Genomic DNA, 23,760 nt, shown 5'->3' with positions numbered 1-23,760 from the left:
GCTCTCAGGCTTTCTGTTTCTGAGGGACATTTATTGAGCACCCACAGTGTACTAGGCTTTGCGGATTCTGAGATGGGTAGGTCTTCAAAGAGTTGAATCACTGTCTCGCTCTGCTTTTCCTCCAGGTCTCTGAGTGTTCCTCTCTCTACCCCTAGATTCAGGGATCTGGGAACTCCCTCTCCCCACCCCTTTCCAGGTTCCCAGTTGAGAGGTGGCTGTTGCCATGGTAACAATGACAGAGTGACCTTGGGCCCCGGCTGCCCCTCCCCCAGTCCTGTCGTTCCTGGGTGAGGGCCCACAAGCCCAGCTCCAACCCTTCCTCCTGCTTCCCAGCCTGAACACACCATGCCTTCAATTGCCCCACACTGTCCCATCCCTTGCCCCCTTGTCCCCAGTCAGGACACGCCCCTTGCCTGAGGGATTCAGGTTAGAATTACTCTACACTGGGCCATAGAGAGATCCTGATGGTCCTTGATTTTCTGGGGGTGGGCTTGGGTGCTCAACCCTTCTCTTTCACCGATGCTGGTCCCCCCGCCCCATTTCTCTGCTCGGGTTGTCTCTCCTCCTCCCTCTGTTCAGAGCCTCAGTCCCTGAAGGCTAGAGGTGAGGGAATAGGAGGGGTCATTCAATGAAGAGGTCAAGCAACTTCTGGTCTGCAAAGGTCAAAGAGGCAAAAGGACTTGTCCAAGGTCATGAACTTACACAATGAAATGGGCAATAAGAGCTAATACTCTGAGGGCTTCCTATGTGCTTAGTATTTCTATATGCATTTTACAACTAATTTAATTCTTACAACTATTTTTGAGGAAGGTATCATTATTACCCCCGATTTACAAATGAAGAAAGTGAGGCACAGAAACCAAAAAGTTGCCCAAAGTCACACAACTAGCGGTCTGTATGGTTAGAACTTTAACCCAAGGCTATCCTGTGGTCCATGGCCACTCCCTCTCATAGAAAAGAGATTCAGGGAACCCCCTCTTCCTCCTCTATCTTTTCTTTTTCTTGCTACTACTTGCTCGCACCATAGTTGAACATCTGTCTGCCTCCAGGTTCATTCACAAATGCTCTAATCAGAGACAGGCATGTACAAAAATTTGCCCAATCGGGAGCAGGGAGTTTGGAAAGCAGGCATCAATCAGAGAGGGTGACTTTGAAGGGCAGTCCAATGCACAGGAGGTTTGACTACAGGGCTTGTGGAGGGACCAATCAGAGAGGTCAGAACAGAATACCACTATACAATGAAAAGTGGGCACAGTGCAGCTGTGGCTTTTCATTTGGGGCCACACCTTTGAGGGATGGTACAAACTGGGAACCTCTTCCTCTCTTTCCACCAACCTCCCTTCTCAATTCAGTTCAGTTCAGTCGCTCAGCCCTGTTCCACTCTTTGCGACCCCACAGACGGCAGCACGCCAGGCTTCCCCGTCCATCACCAACTCCCAGAGCTTGCTCAAACTCATGTCCATCGAGTCGGTGATGCCATCCAACCATCTCATCCTCTCTTGTCCCCTTCTCCTCCCGTTTTCAATCTTTCCCAGCATCAGGGTCTTTTCAAATGAGTCAGTTCTTCCCATCAGGTGGCCAAAGTTTTGGAGTTTCAGCTTCAGCATCAGTCCTTCCAGTGAATATTCAGGACTGATTTCCTTTAGTATGGACTGGTTTGATCTCCTTGCAGTCAAGGGACTCTCAAGAGTCTTCTCCAACACCACAGTTCAAAAGCATCAATTCTTCTGCGCTCAGCTTTCTTTATAGTCCAACTCTCACATGCATACATGACTACTGGAAAAACCATAGCTTTGACTAGATGGACCTTTGTTGGCAAAGTAATGTCTCTGCTTTTTAATATGCTGTCTAGGTTGGTCATAGCTTTTCTTCCAAGGAGCAAGCATCTTTTAATTTCATGGCTGCAGTCACCATCTGCAGTGATTTTGGAGCCCAAAAAAGTAAACCTCCCTTCTAGGTTCCCACAGATCCAGGCTGCCTAGGTTTTCCCTGGGGTGCTTCTCCCTGATAACCTTGAAAGTGAGCAGGTTTTATGTTGAATAGGTGAAGACTGGACTTTAGGTCAGAGTGGAGAACGAGGTACTCAAATTAGGCCTGAAGGGCCCTTGCCTAGGCTGAAATCTTGACTCTTTTGGAGTGGAGTCTAAGCTGGAGGTGTGGGGCTAGGATAGAGGGATGGGGCTTGGGTGGTGGCAGGACCCAGACTGAAGAAACATGAATATTACAAATTTTAAGATGGTGTCTAAAGTAAAGGGGTGGGGCTCAGGCTGTGAGAGTGGGACCTAGGCTTGAGGGGTGTTACTTATTTAGGTCAGATAGGGCAGGGATTTTGCTGTGGGATGGGGCTTTAGAGACAGGGGGTGGAGCCTATGCTTCCGGGTGGGGCCTAAATTGTGGAAGCATTAGAATGGATCTCTATTAGGAGATCTGGATCAGAAATTAAGGTCAGAGGGAAATAATCACACTATATGCTTTCATCTGTCGCCTTCTTTTTCAGGCCAATTCACATTCCGTGATCTCATGGGGCATTCCCCTGCCTCTGGGGTATATATCCTTCCTCTTCTAGTGGCCCCAGGCTGGAAGATCATGTTTATTCCTGAGTGTAGGCTCTACAGTGAGTCTGCAGCAGCTCTATCTCCCAGGCCTTCTCCTAAGAGGAGTTCAAGAACACATTTTTTACTAAGCACCTATCGGGCTTCCCAGGTGGTTCCATGGTCAAGAATCCGCCTGCCAATGTGGGAGACATGGCTTCAATCCCTGGGTCAGGAAGATCCCCTGGAGAAGGAAATGGCAACCCACTCCAGTGTTCTTGCCTGAGGAATCCCATGGACACAGGAGCCTGGTGGGCTACAGACTTAGCTACTAAACAACTAGTACCAAGACTGTTGGGGAAATGTGGGGGACTGGAGAAAATTGGTGTGCATGCCACATGTCAGGTGGCTTACATTTCAGTTAAGAGACAATAAGCAACAAATGAATAAAGAGGTAAACAAACAAGCAAGCAAGAATGTTACCAAGAGTGATAAAGGCTATAAAGGAAAAAAAAAATGAGTTTGATGGGATGATAGAAATCCCAAACAGGGTGGGACCTGTTTGGGTTTTTTGTTGTTGTTGCTTCTTTAGTCTCTAGAAGAGTCCTCCAGTTTCTTCCTGCCAACATTTATTGTGAAAAGTTTCAAACATATAGCAAAGCTAAAATAGTTTTACAGTGAACACCCATATACCTACCAACTAGATTCTAGATTAACATTTTGACTGTACTTGCTGTATCACATAGCCATCCATCTATCCATCCATTAATTCATTTAAAAATTATTTATTTTTTTGGCTGCACGTGGTCTTAGCAGCGGGATGTGGGATCTAGTTCCCTGACCAGGGATTGGACCCAGGCTCCCTGCACTGGGAGCACAGAGTCTTAGCCACTAGGGAAGTCCCCCATTCATTAATCCATTTTTACTTTGAAAGTATTTCAAAGTAATCTGAAGACATCAGGACAACTGGTGGCAGTGAGGATATAAATTGGTCATGGTAAAGGAAGGGCTCTCTTAAGAGATTACATTTAAATTAAGAATTGAATGAAGCTCTCTCTCCCTTCGGCATGCCACTGAAGATTCTGGTGTTGCCATGTGCCACCACCCAGCCCAGTGTTACCGGTACTGTAAGAACAAGCTGTACCCAAAGTCCCGTTTCTGCCGAGGTGTCCCTGATGCTAAGATCCGAATCTTCAACTTGGGGCATAAGAAAGCCAAAGTGGATGAGCTCCCACTCTGTGGCCACACAGTGTCAGATGAGTATGAGCAGCTCTTCTCTGAAGCCCTGGAGGCTGCCTTTATTTGTGCCAACAAATACATGGTGAAAAGCAGTGGCAAAAATGGTTTTCACATCCGAGTATGGCTCCACCCCTTCCATGTCATCCGCATCAACAAGATGTTGTCTTGCGCTGGAGCTGATAGACTCCAGACAGGTATGCACGGTGCCTTTGGAAAGCCCCAGGGCACAGTGGCCAGGGTCCACATTGGCCAGGTCATAATGTCCATCCGCACCAAGCTGCAGAACAAGGAGCATGTGATTGAAGCCCTCCGCCGGGCCAAGTTCAAGTTCCCTGGCCGCCAGAAGATCCACATCTCCAAGAAGTGGGGATTTACCAAGTTCAACGTGGATGAATTTGAAAACATGGCGGCAGAAAAGCAACTCATCCCGGACGGCTGTAGGGTCAGATACAAATCGCAGTCCCCTGGACAAATGGCGGGCCCCACACTTGTGAGGATCAGCACTGTCCCCTCCTTAATCATGCTCACCAATAAATGCTATTTCCTGTAAAAAAAAAAAAAGAATGAAAAGAAGAAATCAGCCATGGAAGGGGAAAAGAGTGCAAAGGCCCAGGGGTTGGAATGACATGATGTGTTGGAGGAAGAGAAAATTCATTACTGAGGCTGGAAGACAACAGTGGTCAAGGATGAGGTCAAAAGGTGGGCAGGAGCCAGAGATCACAGGGCCAGACACGCTCTGTGAGTGAGGCTATCTCTGCCTGGGCTCAGGCTTTTTATTTCTCTATCTCTGTCTCTATTATTATTATCATATTCATTTGCTCCTTGGAAGAAAAGCTATGGCAAACCTAGACAGCCTATTAAAAAGCAGAGACATTATTTTGCCGACAAAGGTCTGTATTGTTAAAGTTACAGTTTTTCCAGTAGTCACATACGGATGTGGGAGTTGGACCATGAAGGCTGAGTGCCAAAGAATTGCTACTTTTGAACGGTGGTGCTGGAGAAGACTCTTGAGAGTTCCTTGGACAGCAACTCCTCAAACCAGTCCATCCTAAAGGAAATCAACCCTGAATATTCATTGGAACTACTGATTCTGAAGCTGAAGCTCCAATACTTTGGCCACCTGATGCGAAGAGCTGACTCATTGGAAAAGACCCTGATGCTGGGGAAAATTGAGGGCAGGACAAGAAGGGGGCGACAGAGAATGAGATGATTGGATGGCATCACTGACTCAATGAACATGAGTTTGAGCAAACTCAGGGAGATAATGAAGGACAGGGAAGCCTGGCGTGCTGCAGTTCATGGGTCGCAAAGAGTCAGACACAACTTAGCAACTGAACAACAACAGTTCTTAGTTGCACCATGCGGGATCTTTTGTGCAGCACATGGGTTTTCTAGTTGTGGCGCAGGGGTTTAGTTGCTTCGAGGCATGTGGCATCTTCTTTTTCGGCTGTGCTGGGTCTTGGTTGCTGTGCAAGGGCTTTATTCAGTTCCTGAGAGTGGGCTTGTCATTGTGGTGGCTTCTCGTTGTGGAGCACAGGCTCTAGGGGTTCAGTAGTTTCGGTTCGTGGCTCTCGGCTCTAGAGTGCTGGTTCAGTAGTTGTGGTGCTTGGGCTTAGTTGCACTGTGGCATGTGGGATCTTCCCAGACCAGGGATTGAACCAGTGTGCCCTGCATTGCAAGGCAGATTCTTAACCACTGGACCACCAGGTACGTCCCTGTCTCTGTTTTTATTATCTTCTCACCCCACCCCCCTTTTCCACACCCATCCATCCCAGACCTGCCCTATCCTCTTTCCTCTTTGCCTCCACCTTGTTCTGCCACTTTCTATCTGTGTGATCTTAGGCAAGTGACCTAACCTCTCTGTAGCTCAATTTTCCTCATTTGTAAAATGGGCATAGTCATTTGACCTCCTCATTTGGCTTCTGTGAAGAGTGAATGGAGTTGGGAGTCTGCCTGCTAATGTGAGGGGTGGGGCAACGGACATGGGTTTGATCCCTGGTCGGGGAAGATCCCACATGGCTCAGGGTGACTAAGCCTGTGCACCACAACTATGGAAGCCCTCAGCGTGTTTTGAGTCTGTGCTTTGCAACAAGAGAAGCCACATCATTGAGAAGCCTGTGCACCACACCTAGAGAGTAGCTACTGCTCGCTGCATCTAAAGAAAGTCCATGCACAACAAAGGAGAGCCAATGCAACCAAAAATTAATTATTTAAAAAATAAAGTGTGCAACTTAACAAAAACCAGAAGTGAGTGGAGTTGTATATGTGAAGCCCCTAGATCCAATCCTGGTACACAGTAGGGTTGGACATGTGTCCAATTTTGCTATTATTGTTATTGTTCTCCCACATCTGTCCTTCCAGCCCTAGTCCTCCATGTCCTGGCAGCGAGCACCTAGTATCAGGGTGAGAGGTGGGAATGGTGGCTGGGTGGTGGTGGTGATGGTGGTGGTGGTGTTGTTTAGTCACTAAGTCTGACTTCTTGCGACGCTATGGACTGTATGGACTGTAGCCCGCCAGGCTCCTCTGTTCATGGGATTTTCCAGGCAACAATACTGGAGTGGGTTGCCACTTCCTTTTCCAGGGGATCTTCCTGGATCAGGGATGGAACTCAAGTCTCCTGCACTGGCAGGTGGATTCTTTACCACTGAGCCACAAGGGAAGCCAGTGATGGTGGTGGGGAGGGTGAAATCTAGAGACTCGGGGGTGGGGAGTGGGGCTTTGAGTGTCCTCAGGGCGATCTAAGGGTTGTGAGTGGTTCACTAAAGTGAGGTTCCCCAGAAGGAAGCTCTGCAGAGATGTGCTGGATCTGGGGGGTGTGGGGCAGGCTCCATGTGATGATATGAGTAGGAAGAATTTAGAGAAGGGGTTTAGGGGAAGACCTTGGAATCCAAATGGGATCCAAAATGGGAGGGATTTGGGCCACCAGGGACCTAGGGGATTGCAATAAGACAGATTTTTTTTTTTTTAAGTTAAGATTTTCCCCTTTATTTTTATTTGGGTGCACTGGGTCTTAGTTGTGGCGTGTGGGATCCTTACACGCATATGTTACAGCATGTGGGATCTAGTTCCCTGACCAGGGGTCGAACTTGGCCCCCTACATTGGAAGCCTAGAGTTTTAGCCACTGGACCACCAGGGAAGTCTCATGAAATAAGACAGATTTTGAGGGGAGAGCTTGCTGGGTTTAGAGGCCAGAATATCTCAAAAAGAGATGGAGAGTGGTCTGAGATACCCAGTGGGAGAGGGGCTCAGTTCAGTCGCTCAGTCATGTCCGACTCTCTGCAACCCCACGGACTGCAGCTTGCCAGGCTTCCCGGTCCATCACCAACTCCCGGAGCTTGCTGAAACTCATGTCCATTGAGTCGGTGATGCCATCCAACCATCTCATCCCCTGTAGTCCCCTTCTGGGGGGTTAGCTGTTCCATAGGAGTTGGGCAAAGGGATCTGAACAAGAAAGGAACAGGAATTCTCAGTTCCTTGGAAGTCACAGGGTGGAGGAAGGGCCTGGAGGGTTCAAGAGAGAGAATAAGAACAGGGGTGAGGCAGGGTCCTCAGGAGGGCAGCATGGGTGGGGAAGATGATCAAGAATTTGGGGCAAATTGGGCATTCTGGAAATCAAGGACTGCCTTGGAGGGGAGGACGTTCTGGGATCTAATGGGGGTAATTGGAAAAGTCTAGAGTCTCCCATGAGGAAAAGAGTTATATTTGGCACCCCTAGAAGTTAGACATGGTCTAGAGGCTCTACTAGGGGGCAGAGAATTGTTTGAGGTCAAGAGGGTAGAGGGGCATAGAGGGTCCTCAGGAAGGAGTGGGATATGGTCTGTGGTCCTGAGTGGCTATAGAACATGGTTTGGCTCCCCCAAGGGAATGAGGCATGATCTGGGGTCTCCCCAGATGTTGACATATGGTCTGGATCCACTGTGGATGTTGGGGTGATCTGGGGTCCCTGAGGGATGAGGTGTGGTCTGGGGGTCCACCTTTTTAGGGTCCCTGGTAGGGGTGCTGTGGACCCTCTTGGATGCTGAGATACGGTCCTGGGCCCCGCTAGATTGGGAGGTCTGGTCTAGGGTCCCTGATGGGTGTGGGGCCCAGTCTGAGGTCGCCAAGGAGAGCAGGACGTGGTTTGTGGTCCTGGGTGGCTGAGAAACATGGTCTTGGTTCTCAAATGCGGTAAGACGTGATCTGGAGTCCCCCTGGGTATCGGGACAAGATCCGAGGTCTTCACTGGGGCTGCAAGTGTCCCCATGCCAGTCGGGGCGTGGTCTGGTGGTCTCTGGGGAAGCCGGCAGGGCTGGAGGTGGGGCTGGGGAGGGGTTGGGGGCGGGCCGGCGGCTCCGCAGTGGAGAGGGGTCTGCGGCGGACCCCGGGGCGGGGGGCGGGGGCTTGCGGCCGCCGCGCCCGGCCCCTCGGGTCTGCGCCCCCTCCCCCCTTGCGGCGGCGGCGGCGGCGGGGCTCGGGCGGCGGGCGGCGCGGAGGGCGGAGCTCGCGGCGGCTCGGGAGGGAGGGCGGGAGGCGGGAGGGAGGCGGCCCCGCGGCACCGCGCCCCCTCCCCCGGCCCTCCCCCCACCATGGCGCGGCGCGAGGCGGCGGCGGCGGGGCCGGGCCCGGGGCCCCCCCGGGCTGGGTGAGCGCGGCCCGCAGCGGCCGGGGAGGCGGCGGGCGGGGGCGCCGGTGTGAGCGCGGGTGTGAGCGTGCGAGCGTGTGAGTGTGTGTCCGCGGCGCTGCGGCGGGCCCGGCGTGCGCTCGCGCGGCCCTGTGTGTGCCCGGCGCCGGCGTGTGCGGCGCCCTGCTTGTGTGGCCATCCGGGTGTGTGCCGGGTGTCGAGCCGAGGTGCTGTGTCCGGCCGTGCGTGTGTGTCCCCCCGGGTGGCTGCCCCTTCGGCTGTGTGTCTGGGGGGCTGTCGCGCGCCCAACGGAGGGGCTGTGTGCAGGTGTGTGTGCGTGGGTTGTGTGCCCAGGTGTGGGTTCTCCCCCCTCCCCCCGCCCCGCGTGAGTGTGTTCGCGCGGTTAGCTGCGTTGGGTGTTTGTGTCCGGATTGGATGTCCATCCCAGGGTCTGTGTAGCCGGGTGTGCCCGCTCGGGTGTCCATTTGTGTGTGTGTATGTGTGTGTGTCTGCGGGTTGTATGTCTCCAAGGGTGTGTATCTGTGCGTCCATGTCAGGTTCCCGGCGGGAGGAGGGGGGGGCCTGGGGCTCAGCGCCTTGTGGGGCTTCTGTGTGGGTTTGGGGGAGGGGAGTTTGCCGCTCCCTCGGTCCATGTCAACTGTGGGGGGGTGGTCCTCGGCGGTCCTTGGGGGAGACGGCCATGTCTTCCCCTTCCTGGTGGCTGGGTGGGGGGGATGGGCAGCCGGTAGGTGGACAGATGGAGGGATGAGAGGCCGAGGGGTGGACAGATGGGCCCGAGGGAGGGACGCAGACCCGGCCCTCTCCCACCCATCCCACCCCAGTCCCCTGCCGGCCAGATCTCTGCAGATGAGGCCGGAGGTGCCCACATCCAGATGGCCAGGCTGGGGGACCTTTGCTGGGAGGATTGCCTCTGACCAGGTGCTCTTCAGCTCAGGCCCCCAACCCTCTGAACTCTGACCTGGCTGGGGAAGGGGGTGCGCTGGGAGGGAGGGGTGTTAGGATTTCCCTGGCCTAGGAAGTAGGTGGGGCGGGGGTGCCTCAGGGGTGGGAGGGATGTGTGTCCAGACTGTGTGTGAGTGCGATTCTCTGCCTATCTGTTGACTCTGCCAGTGGGGTTCAATATTTTGTGTGTATTTGTTAAGTGTGTAAATCCCTCATAGGGCAGTTATGTGAGCATGTGCCTGTTATGAGTGAACATCTCTGAGTGTCTGTGCAAAGGTGGATCTTTTTGTACCTATGTGCTTGTTTGAGTGTGTATCAGCCTCGTCAGTGTCTGTTCCCGTTATGGTTCTGTGCATGTGTGTGAGGTGTGTACAGGCTAGTGTGTGCATTTGTGCATCTGTTGGCGTGGGAATGTACCAGCTTTGTGACTGTGCATACTGGGGGTACATGAAGTTGCATGAGTGTGTTGGGTATTTAAGAGTGTGCACCTGTGTATCTTTGTGTGAGTGAGCATCTGTTACATGTGTGTTGGTGAGTGTGCAAGGGTAGCTTTGTTATAGATGCATGCACAAGGGGACACATGGGTTTCACAGTTGTGTGTGTGCCTCTATGTGTGAGTGTGCAAGGGAAAAGGCAATGTTGTACGTGTGGTTGTGTGCAGGTGTGTCCACCTCGAGGATCTGTGTCTGTACTCTGAGTCCATTTGCGCATTTGTGTTGATATCTGAAGAGTGGGGTTGTGTATGTTCAAATACGTACATGCAGGATGATATGTGTACATGTGCCTGTGTCCTTGACATAGGTTGACCCCACTTATGAGCCCAGTGAGATGGGGGCCCGTGTGGCAAGACCTGTGGTATGCTGGGATCCATGGACACAAGCGTGTCCACATCCTAGACCAAGAGCCTCCAGAGGGCGGGGGCACATAGATCATGCTACTCTGTCCATGGGAATTCAGATACAGAGTCATGGGTTGTGGGCCCATGTGGGTTTTGGCATGTCCACATGTGCTGGGGTGACCGTGGTCTGATGGCGAAGATGGGAACTTCTGATCCTCCCCCAGCTCCTGCTACTGTCCAGGTCTTTGAAGTTGGGGGACTGGGATGTGGATTCTGGAAGGAGGAGGCTGGGAGCCTAGCATCCTGGGTTTGAAGGAGACAGAGAGCTGAGGGACCAGACTCCTGGATCTTGGGAAAGGAGGAAACTGAGACCTGGACTGTTGGGTCTAAGGGAGGGGGAGTGTGGGGATCTCAGTCTCTTGAGCCCCCAGAGGACAAAGGACTAAAGTCCTAGACTCTTGGGATTTGGAGGGTGAACAGTCTGGGGCTCAGACTCCTTGATTTCCAGAGGTGACTTCCTGGGTCCACCTGAGACCCTGTAGAACCTACAGCAGGAGGGCTGAGAGAGTGATCATGGCAGGGGCTTCCTGGGCTGAGGTGGTCTCTGAGGAGGGTCTCGGGAGAGGAGCCAGAAGAATACTAACTGTGTGCTTTTGTTCCTTTGCAGGTACTGGCCCAGGCCCTGACTGCCTGAAGAGAGGTGAGTGGGGTCCCTCCGGCTGGGGATAGAGATGTGAAGTGATTGGGTTTACTCTGAGAGAGCCAGAGGCTTGGAGTGATGCCTTGTATGAATTTTAGTGGCAAGTATGGTAGTGTCCTGAGGGCCAGGTGCCCTCCAGGCTGGGGTTGGTGACAAGATCAGGAATGTCTTGTTTGGGTAAGAGCTTCATAGAACGATGGTGTGGTAGGTGGGCTCTCAGGCCTGGAGGTAGCCCCTTTTAGGCTGAGTAGAGTGGTCAGAAAAGGAGGCAAGAGTTTCCTGACATGAAATGACCCTGCATTTGGATGGTGGCGTGGATATGGTTTACCCTTTTGTGTGTGTATGTGCATGTATGTGGGGACATCTCCTGATAATCAGACCTACTGGTGGCTGAGAGAGAGCCAGAGCAAATGATCACTTAACGCTAACAGCAGCTAACATTTATATAGTGTTTACTCCATCAGCAACTACTCTAAGCATGTTACGGCAGATTATCTCATTTAATCCTCACAATAATCTTATGCTATCATCCCCATTTGACAGATGAACACACTGAGGCCCAAAGAAAGGAAGTCACATGGCAGGAATTTGGGTGTGAACCTGGGCAGTTGTGGGCCAGATTCTGTCCCTCAATGCCATGCTGCCTCTCAATAAATGTTAGCTGTTTTCATTATTAGTATTACATTGTTTCAACTTGAGTCCCACCCTGGCTGTGGGCCTTCTGGTTTCATAGATAGTGGTTCTGAGCCCCAGAGAGCTTACAGCCACGCAGGTGCAGAGCTGCGTCTCCTACTTCAGGAGCACCACCTCCCAGGCCAGGATTTTCTGTTGGAGGTAGAGCCGTGTCCAGAGGGAGTGCACAACAATTAGTGGGGCGGGGGGAGGGGGGGCGTCGCTCAGAGATGAAGCGATGCTCTGACTTTGCCTCTTTTTCTTTTTGCAGCCCCGTCACTGTCTTCTTCAGTCTCTTTCTTCTGGTCTTCGTCTGTGTAACACTCTTGTTTCCTCTTCTTGTCTCTCCCTCTCTCCATCTCAGTGTCTCAGTCTCTCTTTTCTGTGTGGGTCTCCTCCACTCAATTTTTCTCTCTTTGCCTCCGACTTGCTCCCTGTCTCTTCACCTGTCTTTCAGATTCTTTCTCTTGTTGTCTCTTTGTCTCTCTCTTTCTCTGTTGCTCTCCGAATCTGTCTCTGTGTCCACAGTCCCCCTTTGCCCGTGGGCTGAAGGATCAGGGCCACATGAGGCCACAGCCCCCAAACTGCAGATTCCTGGGAGGTGGGCCAGCAGGGACTGGGGCATGGGGTGGGGTGAAAACAGTGTCAGGGACACCCCCTTCCCATCCTTTCCTCTTCACCCCCCACCCACCCCGTGTTGTGATGGGAGCTGGCATGTCGTGGGCTGCAGCTGCCGCAGGGGGAATCCCAGCCGGAAGGTTTTGCCTGGAGCAGAGGCACAGCCTGACTGTATGTGTGTGTGTGTGTGTGTGTGTGTGTGTGTGTAGGCATGTATAGGACCTTGTGTTGTGCCTATTAATGTGAGCATGAAAGTCTGCCCCCTGCTTGGGCCCTCAGCAGAGGCCAGAAGGAAACCGGGCTCAGAGAAGGACTTCCCAAGACTGAGCAGGGAGACTGCTGTTTTCTCAGCCCCTCCCACCTTCAGTACAATCCCCCATCCCCACTGCCAAAGGTGTGTGGGGGGTGTTACCCTTAATACTTATTGAATATGTACTGTGTGCCTGGCCCTATGCTCCGTGACCCCTATGAATGAGCTCTATGAACTCTTGCAACAATCCAATGGCGATAGTACAATTATCAGACCACTTTACAAATCAGGAAATTATGGCCTAGTTCGGGAAAATCATTGGTTTGGGGTCACAGAGTTAGTAAGTCGGGGGAGCCAGGACTTGAACCCGAGTCTATTTGATTTCAAAGCCCTTGCTCTTAATAATAGCCCACATTTATATGCATGGCACCTACAAGACACTCAATGATGATGATAATAATAGTTATACACTAACATGTATTGAACACATTTTATGTGCCAGCCACTGTTCTGAGTATACCATGCTCGTTAATCCAGTTCATCCTCACAGAGGTAAGGCCTGTTTTTGTCTCCATTTTACAGATGAAGAAACCGAGATTCAGAGAGGTTCAGACACTTGTCCGAGATCACACAGCTAGTAAGTGTCAGAGCTGGGGTTTGAACCCAGGGAGTATGGCTTTGAAATTCATGACTTTAAACCCTAGTCAGCAGTGATTTTTCAAAATATTTAGTGGGTACTAGAAGGTGCAGGCCAGGCCAGATGTCATCCCTCTGGTTGAGAGGTCATGAGAGGTCTGGGAGCTCCTGGAAGAGGGGCAGAAGTGGGGGTTAGACACTCAGAGGTGGGGCAGTGGTAGTTTACCAAGCAGCATGGAAGTGATGTGATCTGTCCATGAGTGCATGCCAGTTGATGGTCAGTCCTGTTATTGTCCTAGAGGACCCCATTGTCAGGAAGGGACAGATGTGGGTCAGGCTCCGAGCGGGATATCCCAGGGTGGCCAGGCAGGTGGTCAAGCCCTACACCTGGCTGACCCTTCTCCTTCCTTGCAGATCTCACCTCCCGCTCCTCCTGCCTCCCCCCTGCACCATGGCTCCGGGCCCCTTCTCCTCAGCGCTCCTCTCGCTGCCGCCTACTGCCCTGCCCTTTCTGCTGCTCCTCTGGGCAGGGGCATCACGGGGCCAGCCCTGCCCTGGCCGTTGCATCTGCCAGAACGTGGCGCCCACGCTGACCATGCTGTGCGCCAAGACCGGCTTGCTCTTCGTGCCGCCGGCTATCGACCGGCGCGTGGTGGAGCTGCGGCTCACCGACAACTTTATCGCGGCCATCCGCCGCCGAGACTTCGCCAACATGACCAGCCTGGTACACCTCACCCTCTCCCGGAACACCATTGGCCAGGTGGCGGCCGGCGCCTTTGCGGACCTGCGTGCCCTCCGCGCCCTGCACCTCGATAGCAACCGGCTGGCGGAGGTCCGAGGCGACCAGCTCCGGGGTTTGGGCAACCTCCGCCACCTGATCCTGGGCAACAACCAGATCCGTCGGGTGGAGTCAGCTGCTTTCGACGCCTTCCTGTCCACCGTGGAGGACCTGGATCTGTCCTACAACAACCTGGAGGCCCTGCCCTGGGAGGCCGTGGGCCAGATGGTGAACCTGAACACCCTCACGCTGGACCACAACCTCATCGATCACATCGCCGAAGGGACCTTTGTGCAGCTTCACAAACTGGTTCGCCTGGACATGACCTCCAACCGCCTGCATAAACTGCCCCCTGATGGGCTCTTCCTGAGGTCCCAAGGTCCGGGACCCAAGCCGCCCACGCCGCTCACGGTCAGCTTCGGCGGCAACCCCCTGCACTGCAACTGTGAGCTGCTGTGGCTGCGGCGGCTGACCAGGGAGGACGACCTGGAGACGTGTGCCACGCCGGAGCACCTCACCGACCGCTACTTCTGGTCTATCCCCGAGGAGGAGTTTCTGTGTGAGCCTCCGCTGATCACGCGGCAGGCGGGCGGCCGGGCCCTGGTGGTGGAGGGCCAGGCGGTCAGCCTGCGGTGCCGCGCCGTGGGGGACCCTGAGCCCGTGGTGCACTGGGTGGCACCCGACGGGCGCCTGCTGGGGAACTCGAGCCGGACCCGGGTCCGGGGGGATGGGACCCTGGATGTAACCATCACCACCTTGCGGGACAGCGGCACCTTCACTTGCATCGCCTCTAACGCCGCCGGGGAAGCCACCGCGCCGGTGGAGGTGTGCGTGGTGCCTCTGCCTCTGATGGCGCCCCCACCTGCTGCCCCGCCACCTCTCACGGAGCCTGGCTCCTCGGACATCGCCACGCCTGGCCGACCTGGAGCCAATGAGTCGGTGGCTGAGCGCCGGCTTGTGGCGGCAGAGCTCACTTCCAGCTCTGTGCTCATCCGCTGGCCGGCCCAGAGGCCCGTGCCTGGCATCCGCATGTACCAGGTGCAGTACAACAGCTCCGCAGACGACTCCCTTGTCTACAGGTGGGTGTTAGAGTCCCTGGACCTCCTCCTGCCTCAGGGGCCCTCCCTCCGCCTCCCTAGGCCTTCTTGCTCAGCTGGGGTTCTAGATGGGCTTGTAGAGTGGTCTCTGGCTCCCATTTGCCCTATTTCCTTCTCTTTCTATTTCTTTTCTTTGTTTTTCACACATCTTGCAAATCCTCCTGGAGCACCCATATGAGCCATTTATCACCATGAATGCACCCAGCATGGTCCCTGCTCTCATGGGGCCCAGGGTCTACATCACTGCTCACCAAAGGTGTTTGATCATCTACCTTGTCAGTTAGACATTCTTAGAGCAGGAAATATACTCACACATATATAGTTACAGTTGCATTTATATTTAGAAATCACATACAAGGCTACTGTATCAATACATTGGGTACAATATAGAAACAGAAAAGTCTGTAAGTTGCCCTGGCGTGGACAGATCCCTGTGGTGTAGACCAACGTTAAAGAGGTACTTTTCCCCCATCATCTCTGATTTTCTCTTGCTCTCACTTCTGTCTGTCTGTACCTTGTCTCCCTCCTGCTCTCATGAGGAACTAAGCCCCTACTATGTGCCAGACCCTCAGCTGGGCAGGAGAGATATAAGGAGACCAAGAGCCAAGCCCTGCCCTAGGGAGCTCACAGCCCAGAGGAAGGAGGCAGAGAGTATATGATGAATTTCAGTCTTGGCTTTGCCTTGTCTCTCCATCTCGGTAGTGTGGCTCACAGCAATCGGCCTGGCACACAGTGGGCGTTTGCTCGGTGGCTGTGGGCTCTATGCACATCTCTGCTTTGTCCTGGCTCTGCCTCCCTTAGGCACATTGCAGAGTGCTTGCTGAATGTTTCATCCTTTGTATGACATACCTTGGATGCTCCAGAGGGGGTGGAACCATTTCCCCACCTGTGGGCAGCTCCTGATCCTGTGGGTGCTTAGACCCACACCAAGAAGCCTGCCTCTTGGCTTCCATCTTCACCTCACCCAGTGTTCTCTTGGCCATGGTCCTGGCACACAGTAGGCACTTTTCTGTCATTGGTTGAATGAGATGATGCCTTCCCTTTCTCTTGTCTTTGTCATGCTCATTTTCTTTTCGTTTTGAATTTGGTCACCAAACACTGAATAAATGCCTACTGTGTGCCAGTTCCATGCTGGGCCCTGGGCCTACTGAGATGGATAAGACACTGGCCCAGTCTTAAAAACGTTAGGGCAAACAAATGGACCAAACAAAAACTTTTATAAGGTACTGCCAAAGGATACTACTCCATTTGACCTTCCCAACTTCACTGTGATACAGCTATGATTCCCCCTCCCATTTTATAGACAGGAAAACTGAGGCTCAGGGGGAGAAGTCACTTGTTCAAGGTCACACAGAAAGAGATAGAACCAAGATTCCAGCTCTTACTGTTCTAACTCCCAATTCTGCCCTTTTTACATCGAACACTTGTTTATCAGGTGACTGCTGTTTGCCAGGCAGAGATTAGGGGAGAGGGATAATAGATTTGTGTAAACAGCTCCTGGTTTCTGTGATTCTCCATCTCTCTTTTTTCCTCCTCTCTCTAACCCATGGTCACTACATGGTGGGATAGAGGGAGGTTCATGGGCCCCCAGACCCAGCATTTCTGCAGATGTTGATGGCCCTCTGTCTCCAATGGGGCAACAGACCCTAGGACTCTTCCCTTCCCCTCAGGGCTACATAGTCCCAGTCCTCTGTCCCTCATTGCAAGCACCAGTGCTACAGCACTGCAGGGGTTAACTCCCTCACTGCTGCCATGGGAGGAGGTGACAACCAACCAGAAGCCTGCTCTGCAGCTTGCTTGAGCCTTACAGCCAATTAGAGACACATGGCCTCAAGCTTTCTTAAGGAGCCAGCCTCTGTCCTTGAAAAGGGGGGAGTCCCTAGCAACTGGTTATTTTAGGGGAAGGAGCAAAAGGAGCCCAAGACTCTTTGAGAGGGAAGATGAGAGGAAGAGGAAGACTTACAGCCAGGGGCCCAAGGTTGGATGGAGTTGGTGGTGGGGCAGTGGTCTGGGAAATGGCAGGCAGAGAGAGAATTGGAGAGGTGGTGGGCCCCTGACGTGTAGTCTTTTGGGGGGAGGATGGCTCTTGGTGATGGCGGAAACTTCTGGAGGTGGAGGAACTGAGGTGGGTTTCAGGACCAGAAGGTGGTGTGGCTGGAGGGAAGGTGATGCTTCTGAGAGGTAAGAGGCCTGAGGAGGTGGGGGCATGGCCTTTAGAGGAGGTGGTGCTCCCGCAGCATGGCCCCCACGCAGATGAAGAGGCGGTTCATATCTCTGATGACCCACTAAGAGCTTTGTGGGAGAGGAGAGCCTGTGAGATTGAGTGCATGCAAATCTGTGTGGGTGTGGCAGTCCCAGCTTAGCCAACATTGAACATGGAAGGGATGTGCCCAACAGAAGAGTGGCAAGACCCAGGGGGAATGATTCTTATAGATGGGGAGGAAAGCAACTGGTAGGAGAGTGTGAGCCACAGCAAAGCCAGCATCGTGTGGGATGCCAATTGTTAATGAAATTATTAAGTGCCAGGCTTTGGGGATGTTAACTCATCATACTTCACACCATCTCTATGGGGTAGGAATTCTTAATAACCTCAGTGGGGGAAATGAGACACAGAGAGGTTAAGAAACTTGCCTGAGGTCACAGAGCTAGCAAGCAGCAGAAGAGAAACTCAAACTCTTGGGATCGTGGCTCTCAGACTTTGTCAGCTTAACCACTTCTCTACACTGCCGCTTGTTTGAGAGCAGGGGTCCATGGCAAGAAAGGGGCATGTTTTCTTGGCTACATTTACCCCAATTATGGATGAAACTTACCTGGGGGCATGGTGTAGTGACATCAGGTAGTATAGGGCAGGGTGTGCACATAAAGTGGTTGCCTCTGATATCTGGGTACAGTGCATGACATGCAAAGAGTGGACATGGTCCTAGGCCGGGTAGGTGAACCATCTCCCCTGAGCCATTGTGGGGTGTGGCTTGGAAGGCACTTGTCAATCAGAAGGGAAGTGGCCTTTAGCCCTGGCCCCTTGGTGGGCGGGAATATGTAGTGGAGGGGATAAGATAGATGTTGCTAGGAGAGGTGTAGGTATACTCAAGGGTAGGATATGCAGATGAGGGGGTGTGGTCTGTATCATGGTTTCCTTCGAGGGGTAGGAACATGTGGAAGAGAGGAACTAGAAGAGCATCCATTGTCCCAGTAGGAGTAAGCCTGGGAGTATGAGGTAACCTGCTAGTCCACCCCAGCGAGAGTGAGGTTTGCAGGTAACGGGGCATGGCCTGTAGCATCCATCCCCTTAAAGGGTGGGAATATGTGAGCGCTTGAGTGGCATTTGTCCCAGTAGGAATGAGACACTGCTAGGGAGCAAGCCCCTTGAGAGCAGGGCATAAAAGCTGTAGCATTCCTCCCTGGGGGCCAGGATGTATAGATGAGGGGAGACAAATGGCTGAAATTTGCCGTGAAACACGGGTGGGGAGTGGGTCTGACGGTGGGGCATGCAGATAAGGGGCGTGGCCTATACCCAAGGTCCTGAGAGGGTGGGAATTTGTTGCTTGAGTGGCTGCTGTTGTCCCAGAGAGGGTGAGACACTGGTAGGGAGGCATGGATAGGTCCGCACGGGTGGTGGGGACATGCAAGTGAAGCAGCCTGGTTCAGAGTGGAGCTAACCCCGCGCTGATCCCGCCCCCTCCTGCAGGATGATCCCATCCACCAGCCAGACCTTCCTGGTGAATGATCTGGCAGCAGGCCGCGCCTACGACCTGTGCGTGCTGGCCGTCTACGACGATGGGGCCACGGCGCTGCCGGCCACCCGAGTGGTGGGCTGTGTGCAGTTTACCACCGCTGGGGATCCCGCACCCTGCCGCCCGCTGAGGGCCCATTTCTTGGGCGGCACCATGATCATCGCCATCGGGGGTGTCATTGTCGCCTCCGTCCTCGTTTTCATCGTTCTGCTCATGATCCGCTACAAGGTCTACGGCGATGGGGATGGCCGCCGAGTCAAGGGCACCTCCAGGTCGCCTCCGCGGGTCAGCCACGTGTGCTCGCAAACCAACGGCGCAGGCGCAACGCAGGCCCCACCCCCGCCGGCGCCCGACCGCTACGAGGCGCTGCGAGAGGTGGCGGCTCCCGCGGCTGCGGCGGCGGCTGTGGAGGCGAAGGCTGCGGCGGCCGACGTGGCTTCCGCGCAAACGGAGGCGGTCCTTGGACGTTCCCTGGGCGGCTCGGCCACCTCGCTGTGCCTACTGCCATCCGAGGAAACCTCCGGGGAGGAGTCCCGGGCCGCGGTGGGCCCTCGGAGGAGCCGTTCCGGGGCTCTGGGACCGTCGGCTTCACCGCCCCCTACTTTAGCTCTGGTTCCTGGGGGAGCCCCGGCCCGGCCGAGGCCTCAGCAGCGTTATTCGTTCGACGGGGACTACGGGGCGCTCTTCCAGAGCCACAGTTACCCGCGCCGCGCCCGGCGGACAAAGCGCCACCGGTCCACGCCGCACCTGGACGGGGCCGGAGGGGGCGCGGCCGGGGAGGACGGAGACCTGGGGCTGGGCTCCGCCAGGGCGCGCCTGGCCTTTACCAGCACCGAGTGGATGCTGGAAAGTACCGTGTGAGCGGCGGGCGGGCGGGCGCCGAGACGCCTGGGTGCCGCGGACAAACGCCCAGCCGCCCTGACGTTTAGGGCAGGATTCGGGGGTGAAAGCGCCGAGCCAACACGTCGTCGGACTGGAGGGGAGAAGCACCCTTCTCCCTGGAGGGGACGGGGGCGGACTGCCTGGGCTGTGGCTCGAGGCCACGCCCCCGCGCTCAGGGGGGTTTGAGGGCGGGCCGCCGGGCTCCCCTCCCCCGTGGACTCCAAGCCCCCCTCCTGCCCCTCCCCCCGCGCGCTCGCGGACCTCGCTGGAGCCGGTGCCTTACACAGCGAAGCGCGGGGAGGGGCAGGGCCCCCCCGACACTGCAGCACTGAGACACGAGCCCCCTCCCCCCGCCCGGGACCCGGGGCAGGGGCGAGGGGCCCATTTCATGTATCTGGCTGGACTAGATCCTATTCTGTCCCGCGGCGGCCTCCAAAGCCTCCCCCCCACCCCGCAACCCCATTCAATTCCCTGGTCCCGTCGTCGGGTCTGGCTTGGGGTCCCCTTTTCTCTGTTCCCCTCGTTTGTCTCTGTCCCGCCCTCTGTCATCTCTGTCTTACGTCCTTCCCTGTTCGTCTCTCTTTTCTCTGCCCCGTCGTCTGTTCTCCCTCTGCCCTCCCGTATGGCGTCCAGCCTCCTTGTCTCACCAGATTATCTCCCCCAGTACACAATTCTCCCGGGCAGGTCCCACCGGAAGGACCAGACTCTCCCCGAATCCTTCCTGTTACTCCCAAGTGAATCCCCACAGGAACAAAATCCAAAACCAAATCCCCCTTGCTACCGGAGCCGGGACCCTCCGCCGCAGGAGAATTAAACTTTTTTTCTGTGTCTGAGGCCGCTCTGCTGACCTCCGTGTGTGTTTCTGTGTCTTGGGAGGTTGGGGGGGCGTGGCCTAGATTACAGCTCTAGGACTATTAAGTGAGACTAAAGGTAGGCCGGCTGACTGCGACCAGGGAGATCTGCAATTTCCTACCCTTTGAGAGACTTCGAGGTGGGGAATAATATATAAAAACAAAAACAATAGCTAAGGTTTAATGAGTGCTTACTATTGCCAAGCACTTAAATCGTTTAATCGTCACAACTCTAGGACATCAGTACCATGACCCCATTTTATAGATGAGAAAACTGGGGTCCAGAAGTAAAGCGACTTGCTCCAGGTCGCATAACCAGAAGGTAACAAAATTGGGATTTAAAACGGCAGGCAGCCTTCTGAGTCTTTAGTGCCCAGCAACTAGGGAGTGTTCATTTTCCACATAGGCATTGTGCTAAGCACAGCTCATCTCTCTCAGGTCCGACAGCTGTTGGAGGTCGATACACTTGGCCCCATTTTACAGATAGGAATCTACACCAGGGAGAAGTGAAGTCACTTGCCCAATACTCCCCTGGTGAAGAAATAGGACAGTTGGCAGTTTGACCTCAGTATCTGTTCCACTCTACTACAAAATGTAACCTCTGATGTCTGTGTCTGGAGGCTGGGGAATGGTCCCCCAAGGACCTTAATTAGTTGAGCCTGGGTATCAAAAGCCAGCCTGGTGGGAGAGGGGACATGGGAAAGGGCTCACGGGTCACACTGTTTGGAACCTGAGGGATCTTAGGAGGTAGAGAAGGGTCTACTTGAGGGCACAGAGGCTGGCTTGGGGTGGGGGCGCAGTTTCTCAGACAAGGGTGGGGGCTGTGGCTGGGGAAGGAGGGAAGTTTTTTTAGGGGGGTGGTGGATGGGTCCTGCAGTGAAAACTTTTCTGATCCTGGGGAAGAAGGAAGAAGGCTTCATGCCAGCCAGGAGCCTCCTGAGGCCTGGGGAGGAGGAGAGAAAGACAGAAATAGAAACGGAGCAGGAGGGAGGGGGATGGATCTGGGCAGACAGGGTGGGAGGCAGCAAGGACAGAGCACCAGAGAATCACAGGCCGGCATCACCCAGTGGCCCAGCTGCACTCGTCTATCTCAGTCATCACGACTCCTGGGTACCGGGGGCTTCCCACACACCAGCCGTGGTGCTCACAAACCCTCCCTGAAGCATGAATAGAGCGTGCAGCTCAGCCCCTGGCACAGCACAAAATGGACTTACTCAGAGAGGAAGCGTGATCACATCTATACTCCAAAACAGATGTGTGCAGTGTGTGCACTCTCTTATTTATTTTAGACTAGGTAAGTTGATTTATTTAGGGGGAAACACACGCCACAGAGTGTGGGCCATCTCAGAAGGTGAGAGGCCTTTACACCCCCTTTTCTAGACAAGGAAACAAGTTCGGACAGGTAAGCAGCTTGCCCAAGATGATGCAGTCTGTAAACGGCAGAGCCATGATTGGAGAATTTACTGCCTTCTTATCCTGCACACCTAACTGTCTGACTGTACTGTCTTTGCTCCACCTGATAAAGCTTTACTGAGCATGTGCTATGTGCCTGGCTCTGTGCAGGGGATACCGCAGTGAACAAAACAGATGAAACAAGAGACCCCTGCCCCATGCAGCTTATATTCTAGAGGCAGGAGACAGTAATCAAGTGAGTAAATTATGAGTGTCTGGTAGTGAATAAGTGTCACATGGAGAATGAAAACATTCTTATTTTGATGGGGGACTTCCCTGATGGACCAGTGGTTAAGACTTCCCCACTCCCAATGCAGGGGGCCAGGGTTTGATCCCTTGTCAAAGATATCAACCTGTAGGCTGCAGGTGCAGCAGAAAAATAAAAAAACCAGGGTGATGGGATGGAATGACTGAGAGGTTTATTTTATTATAGTTGCTTTACAATATTGTGTTAGTCTCTGCTGTTAGTCTCATTTCAAAGGGAATGAGCTACAGGTATACATACATCCTCTTCCTCTTGGACCTCCCACCACCCCATCCCACCCATCTAGGTCACCACAGAGCACTAAGCTGAGCTCCCTGCACTATATGGCAAGAGCCCACTAGCTATCTCTTTTATACATGGTTGTGCTTATGTGTCAATCCCAGTCTCCCAGTTCACCCTCCCCACAATCAAGCCCCCGTGTCCGCATGTCCATTCTTCACATCTGGGTGAGAGACTTACTTTAGACTGGAAGGTCAAGGAAGGTGATATGGGAGCTGAGAAAAATCCACTGGGGAAAGAGCCAGGGAAGAGCATTCCTGGCAAAGAGAATAGCATGTGCAAAGGCCCTGAGGCAGGAGTGTGCTTAGTGTGCTGGAGGCAGTGTGTCTGGACTGGAGTAAGGGGGAGAGTGAGAGGAGAGCAAGTGGAAGAGGCAAGCAGGGAGCAGCTTCTGCTGAGCCCTGTGGGCTGTGGTCAAGAATCAAGATTTTATTCTCAGCTGTGGGTTTCAGCTGGGGCAGTATTTGGCTTGACCTCTATGAAGAACTCAGCTTTGACTGAGGTGTGCCTGTCTTCACAGAAAAATTGGGAATTGCCACCTCAGAACTTGGCATGCACCCTTTGACATATTTGGGGTCCACATGGTCCCTAGGTCAGCCCTTTGAATGATAGCCCCCCACCTTCCTCTGTAATATCAGGCCTTTCATTTAACAGAGAAGTATTTATCAATGGCAGTGACACCCCCCCCACCCCCCTGCCCAAACTAAGAGCTTTAAACCCAAGGAATAGGTACATTAGGTGAGACAGTGCATGATATCATTCAAGGGGAGTGTTGGAGCATCTCCTCTGTGCCTGGCCTTGTGCTGAACACTGAAGATCCAAAAGTGACCCAGGCAGCTCCAGTCCTTGCCCTCCTGAAGCTCAGACAGACAGATGGCAATAGGGCTGTGATGTGAGAAACATAGAGCCTATCAGAGCACAGAAGAGTTGCCTGACCCTGCCCAGAGGTTCAGGGAAGTGTATTAGCCAGAGTCTTGGCTACAAGTGAAAGGAAGTCAGCTTAACTTGATTAGGTGTAAAAAAAGTGTGCATTTGTTGGCTCGTAGAGCTAGGAGGGTGGAGAAAGCAATGGCACCCCACTCCAGTACTCTTGCCTGGAAAATCCCATAGATGGAGAAGCCTGGTAGGCTGCAGTCCATGGGGTCGCTAAGGGTCGGATACGACTGAGCGATTTCCCTTTCACTTTTCATGTTCATGCATTGGAGAAGGAAATGGCAACCCACTCCAGTGTTCTTGCCTGGAGAATCCCAGGGACGGGGGAGCCTGGTGGGCTGCCGTCTATGGGGTCGCACAGAATCGGACACGACTGAAGGGACTTAGCAGCAGCAGCAGCAGCAGCAGAGCTAGGAAGAAGGCAATTAAGGGCAAAACTATAAG

The 23,760-nt window shown here is 53.7% G+C and overlaps 1 protein-coding gene and 1 pseudogene across 5 annotated transcripts; both read left to right on the top strand.

Moving 5' to 3' along the window:
- Positions 1-3,597: 3,597 nt before the first annotated feature.
- LOC133230583 (large ribosomal subunit protein uL16-like) lies at positions 3,598-4,347 on the top strand (annotated as a pseudogene).
- A 3,968-nt stretch (positions 4,348-8,315) lies between these two features.
- LRFN1 (leucine rich repeat and fibronectin type III domain containing 1) lies at positions 8,316-20,369 on the top strand. 5 transcript variants are annotated; one of them, XM_061388237.1, is made up of 5 exons: positions 8,316-8,392; positions 10,840-10,872; positions 12,995-13,049; positions 13,463-14,905; positions 18,609-20,369. In XM_061388237.1, exons 4-5 carry the CDS (start codon positions 13,500-13,502, stop codon positions 19,513-19,515), a joined length of 2,313 nt encoding a protein of 770 aa, XP_061244221.1. In that variant the 5' UTR covers positions 8,316-8,392; positions 10,840-10,872; positions 12,995-13,049; positions 13,463-13,499; the 3' UTR covers positions 19,516-20,369. The 5 variants fall into 5 exon arrangements, with proteins under 5 accessions (XP_061244221.1, XP_061244224.1, XP_061244220.1 ...); XM_061388236.1 differs by lacking the exon at positions 8,316-8,392 and adding an exon at positions 8,503-8,598; XM_061388238.1 differs by lacking the exon at positions 8,316-8,392 and adding an exon at positions 9,431-10,413.
- The last annotated feature ends 3,391 nt before the right edge of the window (positions 20,370-23,760 follow it).

The sequence above is a fragment of the Bos javanicus genome, chromosome 18 (assembly GCF_032452875.1).
Source record: "Bos javanicus breed banteng chromosome 18, ARS-OSU_banteng_1.0, whole genome shotgun sequence".
Classification (NCBI taxonomy): Eukaryota; Metazoa; Chordata; class Mammalia; order Artiodactyla; family Bovidae; genus Bos; species Bos javanicus.
The sequence above is the reverse complement of the archived record's forward strand: the minus strand, read 5'-3'. Positions and strand labels throughout refer to the sequence as shown.